This window comes from Lipotes vexillifer, unplaced genomic scaffold, assembly GCF_000442215.2.
Source record: "Lipotes vexillifer unplaced genomic scaffold, Lipotes_vexillifer_v1.1 scaffold263, whole genome shotgun sequence".
Taxonomy (NCBI): domain Eukaryota; kingdom Metazoa; phylum Chordata; class Mammalia; order Artiodactyla; family Lipotidae; genus Lipotes; species Lipotes vexillifer.
The window spans coordinates 3,487,057-3,494,850 of NW_006796752.1; the positions used below are offsets into that span (position 1 = coordinate 3,487,057).

At 57.0% G+C, this 7,794-nt stretch overlaps 1 protein-coding gene across 1 annotated transcript; it reads left to right on the plus strand.

The window, feature by feature from the left end:
- Nucleotides 1-1,069: 1,069 nt before the first annotated feature.
- Nucleotides 1,070-7,482, plus strand: FAM131A (family with sequence similarity 131 member A). The gene is made up of 6 exons (XM_007468961.1): nucleotides 1,070-1,162; nucleotides 1,818-1,960; nucleotides 4,107-4,200; nucleotides 4,435-4,617; nucleotides 4,774-4,890; nucleotides 6,419-7,482. Exons 1-6 carry the CDS (start codon nucleotides 1,075-1,077, stop codon nucleotides 6,892-6,894), a joined length of 1,101 nt encoding a protein of 366 aa, XP_007469023.1. The 5' UTR covers nucleotides 1,070-1,074; the 3' UTR covers nucleotides 6,895-7,482.
- Nucleotides 7,483-7,794: the final 312 nt, after the last annotated feature.

Below are 7,794 nucleotides of genomic sequence, written 5' to 3' on the forward strand. Positions count from 1 at the left end.
AAACGCTGGCCATGCTCCCTACCACGGAGTTTTTGACTAAACTTGTTACCTGCTTTAGAGTCTGCAGGTTGATGAAGTGGACCGCGGCCCCATTTGGGGGCACCTGTGAGCACCTGATCACCTCTCACCTCTTAAAACTGTTTTAGTTCCCTTACCCCACTCCCAACGGAAACAAAAATCACCCTACCCTGTGGAGGGAAACAGGAGCCCAAGGGAGGCTATCAAGGCATCCTTCCCACAACTGCTGATCCCTGCTTGGGCCTTGGTTCCCACAGATGGTGGTGCACGCTGGGGCCTGGCCGTAGTTCTAGTGTCTGAGGTGGGCCAGCCTACTTAACTCCAGTGTCATGGATTTCTCCACGCCTTAGGCCAGGCAGGAGCTTGTGACATTGAGGGCTGGGTTTGGAATGGGTCCTGGGCTTTCAGAGCAGGGGGTCAGTCACACAGGCCTTAGTATGTGTGGTACTTGAGGTTCTTTGGAGCTAAGACTCTAGCTGAGATTTGTACTTTACTTAGGTTCACATGAGGAATTCTGGGATTTGTAGTCCTAAATTAATCTCATGACTTTTGAAGCTGAGAAGCAGCAGGCTGCTCTGATTCCTCTGACCCTGCTAAGGCTTAGGGTTCAGGAAGTCATCCCTCCTTTAGTCAGGAGAGTTTGGCTGACCTCATGACTAGCCTCAAGAGCCCTGATTAGGTACCAGCTGGCGGCCAGGGATGGCCTGTAACCTTGTGTCTTCCTTCTGGTTGGTAGCATTTCTGGGGACCACCAGCTGGCTGAGGCTCAGGGACAGAGACGGCTGCTCCAGCTAAAGGTCAGTTGTTATGTACATTGCCTGTTGGCACTGTCTAGGGGATGAGCCTCATCTCCCTGAGTTCCAGAGAGCTCAGCTGGGCCCTGGCACTCCCACCTCCTCAAAGCCATGAGGCAGAAGTGTTCTCCTTATGTGACTAGGCACAGGTTCCAAGTGGGGAGGGGACTGGCTCAGCATCCGGAGCCAAAATAGGAATAGAACTGGGAGCTGAGCCTGGAGCAGTTCTGGGCTTTTGGTTCTCTGCATCAACACAGCCAGCATGCCTATGATTTCTGTGCTGGGCAAAATGTTTCTGTGGCAGCGTGAAGGGCCTGGAGGACGATGGACTTGTCAGACAAGTCGCAGAGGTGAGATCAGGGACACAGATGTGATTTGGGAGGTGATGGGAAGCTGAGGAGTAGGATGCTTATGTGGCAAGAGGAAAATTACTCTGGCTTAGATTTTTGGGAACCAGGCTGAAATAGGAGCAACCAAGTTGGGGCCAAACAGGGCATTAGGAAAAAGCCTTAGGGGACTGGGGCGAAAGTCAGAAAAAATCACGGGTTTGTCAGAAAAGAAGAGTAAAGGGCTGCGCACAAGCTGTGGCTGGCGAGAGGAAGGAACCAGAGCAAGCCTGTAAAGGGTCCAAGTTGGTGGTGGTGGTGGTGGTGGTGGTGATGGTGGTGGAAGACTGTGGTGTGCTTTCCAAGAGGAATGGGTAGGCTGAGAAACCTGAGAAGATTCCGAATTTATCAAAGTTTAGGTTTCATACCTAGGGCTTTGATGGCACGATATATCTTGAGGAGGATGGTGGGGAGTGGCTGCCACAAAAGGTCCCCCGGAGGCCTGAAGTTCAGGGCTGTGGGATGGGGGCTTTCAGACTTGCGGAGCGCTCCAGGTGGATGCTTATATTCTGGGAGGTGGGGGAGGTGGTATGGAGAAATGGAACGGCAACCCCGGATGAAAATGGGGATCTCGGCAGAAGTGGGAGCCCTGCTGAAAAGCCTTCCCCCCACCCCTCAGTGGCCTCGGATCCGGCGTGGGCTGTGGAGTGGATCGAACTTCCTCGGGGCCTCTCTCTATCTTCCTTGGGATCTGCTCGGACCCTCCGAGGCTGGAGCCGGTCCTCCCGCCCTTCCTCAGTGGACAGCCAGGACTTGCCAGAGGTGCTGGGCCCCTGGTTTTGGTAGTGGGGAGGGTGTGCCGCACCCCGCCTCGCCAGCCTACTCCTGGCTCCCTTTTCCTGCGAGCGAGCGGAGGCGCTATCCGGCCGGCGGGGCCCCAAGGCCGCCCCCATGCCGGTCTGCTCTGCTTGGCGCTGTGCCAGCGGGCGGGCTTTCTTGCGCCTTGGGCCCTGACGTCAGCGCATCCCGGGCCGTATCCCTGGAGACCCTGTTGCATGGTGATGGGTTGCCAGGGAGACATACACCTTTTCTCTGGGCCTGGGCCGCAGCTGCGTGAGCGCAGGCAAGGATGGCGGTGGCTGGGGGGGAGTGATGGGTGGGAGGGGGGGGGAGCCAGGAAACACCCACCAGGTGCTCCTCCCCCCAGGCCTGGCCAGAAGCTGCCGGCACCACCCTGGGGGCGCTGTCAGCCAGGTACTGAAGGGGAGGGACGGGGTGGGCCTGAGGTCAAGGGGCAGGTGGAGTCCCTCTTCTGAGGGGTGGGAACGTAACGGAGGAGAGCTAGGCAATGCCGAGGAGGGGGCGTGTGCCTCTGACTTCATTCATTCATTGAGGGAAACGTTTCCCCGGGCTGCCAAGGAGCGCTGAGCCAGGGGTAGGGTGGAGGTAGGAACCCAGGTGAATCAGACTCAGGCTTTGCCATCCCAAGATCCCTCAGGACAGATGCAAGGGCATCGCTGAGGTGGGGCTGCAGGCATCCAAGAGGACAGAGAGAGAAAACGTAATGGGAGGTGGCACTTGAGGGTCAGGCCTTAAATGGTAGGGAGCATTTTGTCAGGCAAGGATGGCGTTCTTCGCCCAGGGGAAAGCTGCGTTCCTTTGCCTGGAGGGAAGGTGGGGAAGTGGACTTTTACTGGGCAGAGGAGATCAGTGGTGGATTCCAAGCAGGCCTGGAAGGAGGCCGGGGCCTCACGGAGTGGGTTCTTTCAGTGCCTGACTGTGAAGCTTGCGGTTCACTGGGCCTTGGAGGAGTCCAGGAAAGATTTTAAATAGGGACATATTGTGAGCAGTTGCACTCCAGGAAAATTACTTGTTTACACTTATACTTTGCCTCATTCATTCAGCCTATGTATTTTGAGAGATTACTGTGTACCAGGCGCTATGTTAAACACAAGGGTGCAGCAGTGACCAAGAGAGACCAAATTCCTCAAAGAGCTAAAGATCAACAAGAAATAAGGAAACACAGGAAATAGACCATAATGACACACGTGGCGTACGTTGATTGAGGATGGTGACTTGTTACAGACTACAGAGGGAGGATGGACTACTGGTAGGGTGGCCAGGAAGGCCCTCTGAGAGAGTAATATTTCAGCCAAGACCCCAAAGATGAGAAAGAGCCAGACAGTCATGGGAAGGGGGGGAGGGGAACACTTCCATACACAACGTTCTGGGCTGAGAAAACAGTGTGTTCCAAGCCTCAGCGTGAGTTGGAACTTGGGGCACCACCACTTGTGCTAATCTGGGCAAGGGGCACTGAGGGCTTGTCCTTGAGGAAGGGCAGTGGCAGTGGGAGTGGAAAGGTTGAGGGTAGTATAAGAGACAGTTTGGCGATGGAATCATTAGGTCTTAACAACAGATACGGGTAAGCAAGATAGGGGAGAGCTGAGGTTTGGAGCCAGGCAGAATGGGCGAATGGTGGGGTGATGCAAAGTCAGGAAGTCTGGAAGCAGGGCCAGATATGGGGAGAAGGTGTTGGGTTTGGTTTTGGCTCTAGAAACAGCTAGAATGGGGGTCAGAAGACTGAGAGGAGGAGAGGGGCAAGGGGGAGAGGACCTGAAGGGAAGTCCCTCTTCCCATACCCTTGTCCCCTCCTCTTTGCTCTTCTCAAAGGCCCCACTCCGTTTACTTGCCAACCTGCTTCCCTCCCCTCTGCAAGCTGGGACGGTGGAGGGTTAGCTGCAGTTCTGCTTCTTTGGGCCTGACGGAGTCTCTGTTGCTCCCTGGGAGGACACAGTTTGCTGATCCTGGCTTCTTACCCTCTTACATATCCCAGCAGCCACTGGGACATCTGAGATGCTCTGGCATCTCTTCTCGGCTCCCACATCCGCTTGATGCCTTGGGTGGAGTATGGGCATCTGGGGGACACTGCTGTCAGAGGGGCACTCACCCTCTGATGCTGTCACCCAAGGTGAATGTTGGAGACACAGTCGCGATGCTGCCCAAGTCCCGAAGAGCCCTAACTATCCAGGAGATCGCTGCGCTGGCCAGATCCTCCCTGCATGGTATGCACCCTCTCCCGTGCCTCTGGCCATTTGGTCCTTTCTTTGCCCTTTTGCACATGCCCTTGGGGACTGTATCCTGTGAGCTCTTGCTGGGATCTCCCTTTTCCTCTCTTTCTCAGATGAATCCCAGCCTCCTCCTCCCACCCAAGGGCACATGTGGACCCTACCACTTCCCTCCCAGATGCTCCCTGGTCTTTCCCCTTACCAGCTTTCCTCACTCTGCCCCACCTTCAGGTATTTCCCAGGTAGTGAAGGACCACGTGACCAAGCCCACTGCCATGGCCCAGGGCCGAGTGGCTCACCTCATTGAGTGGAAGGGCTGGAGCAAGCCAAGTGACTCGCCCGCTGCCCTAGAATCAGCCTTTTCCTCCTACTCAGACCTCAGTGAGGGTGAACAGGAGGCTCGCTTTGCAGCAGGTGGGTTTATCAGGGATGCTCGTGTGCCTCTCCTTGGGCCTGATGTGGGGGTTGGAGTCTTTCTACACCCCTGTGTCTACCCTCTCCTGTGTCCAAGCTGAGCCCTAGTCTTAGTTTATCCTCTCTGCTAAACGAATTCTGTGTCCTTCCTCTCAGGAGTGGCCGAGCAATTCGCCATTGCAGAAGCCAAGCTCCGGGCATGGTCATCAGTGGATGGGGAGGACTCTACCGATGAATCCTATGATGAGGACTTTGCTGGGGGAACTGACTCAGGTGAGGGGACATCCCATTGCTAGTGCTGCCAGCTGGGCTGGAACTGCCTGATAGGCCTTGTGATTCAGAGCTTGGCCTTTGTTTTGGAAGGGGAGATCCAGAATGTCCTCAAGCTGTGAAAGGGGACAGGAGAGGGACAGACTCTGTCCAGGCAGTCCTTGACATTCAAGGGGTAGGTGGGCTATCTACGCTTGTGGGTGGGCAGTCAGCAGTTGGAAATGGAGTGGTTCCTCTTCCACAGGTGCTGAGCCTTCTCTGCCTGTCTGTGCAGTTGGGCTTTGCAGTCCTGAAAAAAAAAAAAAGGCCCAGGGCTTCCCTGGTGGCGCAGTGGTTGAGAGTCCTCCTGCCGATGCAGGGGACACGGGTTCGTGCCCCGGTCCGGGAAGATCCCACATGCCGCGGAGCGGCTGGGCCCGTGAGCCATGGCCGCTGAGCCTGCGCATCCGGAGCCTGTGCTCCGCAATGGGAGAGGCCACAACAGTGAGAGGCCCGCGTACCACAAAAAAAAAAAAAAAAAAAAAAAGGCCCAGAGACCTCACTGATACGTTCTCAGCAGCTGCTCTCTGAGAGGGTCCGCTTCTGGCTGGCTGTGGCAGCGCAGAGGAGCCGCAGTGCAGCAGCACAGCTCCTCACAGGGCTGGGGCCCCAGGCAAACAGGAAGGCTTGCTGGGCCTGGATTGCCCACAGGGCCGCTGGCTCCAGCTCAGCATCCTTGCCTTCCAGCCAAGGCCTGCCGGTGGACCTTTCTCTGGGCCAGGGCGTGCAGAGGGGACCCTGCGGGGGGCCGTGCAGCTGTGCAGAGGCCCTCCTTTCATCTTCCATTCTCTGAACCACATGGCTGACTTTCTCTGTAGCTTCTGGGCTCAAACCTCACAGGCCACCTTCCCCCGCCACCTCTTTGCCTTTGAAGATCATTGCCTCCACCCGCCCCGACCCCTCCAGCTAATTAACAAGTTCTCCAAGGTGGGCAATACATTAGAGCAGATTGGAGACTGCTGCTGTGGTCTAGAGGGGACTGATATGGATGCCTGAACCACAAGTGTTTTTGTTTAATTGAGTTCCAGGCTTGCTTTGACTCCTGGTATAATGATAATAACTAACATTTATCCAAGGCCACTACTAGCCTATGTGGAATCTTTGTGCAAATTAGAAAAAGGCATGTCTTTATCTGGTGGGCACAGACCCATGCTAGAGCATGTTGCTTGGTGGGTAGAGTGAGTGCTGAATTTCAGCCCTCACTCACTGCCTCGGACAGGCTCCCCTCGTGCAGTGAACAACCTGCACCATGTATGGCATCCCTGTGTATTTTGTTTCATATGGTGTACCAGAGGCTGTTGTTCTCTCAAGAACCCTGTAAATTTATAACCCCCAATTCACCATTAAGGGAATCGAGGCACTGAGAGGTTAAGTGACTTGCTCCAAGTTACTCAGCTCCTGTGAGGGTGGAGCTGAGAGGATGCGGCTTCCATTCCAGGTTGGCCAATTGAAGTGGGGCTAGCAGGGCTGTCTTCTTTCTCTCCCCCTGCAGACATGGCTGGGCAGCTGCCCCTGGGGCCCCACCTCCAGGACCTCTTCACCGGCCACCGATTCTCCCGGCCTATGCGCCAGGGCTCCGTGGAACCCGAGAGCGACTGCTCGCAGACCGTGTCCCCAGAGACCCTGTGCTCTAGTCTGTGCAGCCTGGAGGACGGGTTGTTGGGCTCCCCGGCCCGCCTGGCTTCCCAGCTGCTGGGCGACGAGCTGCTCCTCGCCAAACTGCCCCACAGCCGGGAAAGTGCCTTCCGCAGCCTGGGCCCATTGGAGGCCCAGGACTCGCTCTACAACTCGCCCCTCACAGAGTCCTGCCTTTCTCCCGCTGAGGAGGAGCCAGCCCCCTGCAAGGACTGCCAGCCGCTCTGCCTGCCGCCAGCGAGCAGCTGGGAACGGCAGCGGCAAGCCTCTGACGTAGCTTCTTCTGGGGTGGTGTCCTTAGACGAGGATGAGGTGGAGCCAGAGGAACAGTGACCCAAATCATGCCCGGTGGTGGCATGTGTCCCCTGGCCGCTGCTGGGGGCAGAGCCTCTGTGCCCAAGCATGGGCGAGGCTTCCAGCAGAGCTCCAAAGCCTGGAGGGCTCCTGGGAGCACTCACTCCTCCATTGTGTGTTTGCATGAAAGTGTTCAGAGGAGGCAGGGGCCAGGCTGGGGGCGCATGTCCTGCCCCCACTCCTGGGGTTTGCCGGGGGTTGCCCGGGGCCCCTGGGGCATGGCTACAGCTGTGGCAGACAGTGATGTTCATGTTCTTAAATCAAAACCACCACGTGCACATTTCCCCCTTGGGTGATGTGAACCCCTATGGGGGCAGCTGTGACTGGGCTGTGTGGGGTGGAGCGGGAGGGAGCCCTGCCTCCCCACCCCCTCCCCCTGCCTCTCCTCTGCTTCTCTCCTCACCTCCGAGTCCATGTGTAGTGCTTGACAGAATTGCCCCTGCCCGGGGTGGGGGGTGGCTCTGGCCCTCCTGGAGCCTCTGGATTGAGCTGTCCCCCCAAGGGCCCCTCGCCCAGCTGGGCTCGTGCTGTGCTTCACCTGTCCATCATCTCTAAATCTTCTTTTTCCTAAAGAGGGGTCTTGGTCTGTTCTTTCAGTCGGATCTTCTCTGGGAGGCACTGGAATGATGAAGGCCTGTACTCTCGGCCCTCTCCCTGGCCCCCCTGGTGGGGTCTGGGCCCTTTCCCAGCTACTTGTAGGACATGTGGGCAGGGTCCTGGTGGCTCTCAGCCCGGGGGCTGCCCCATTCACTCGAGAGTTCTCTTTAGGGTTGAGCTGGAAGAAGGGATGGCTCTGGTTGCCACGGAGCCGTGATTTGGATGTTCTTCCAGAGGGGGCCACAAGGGGGCCACACAGGTCGCCGGGCAGCTGTCAGCAGG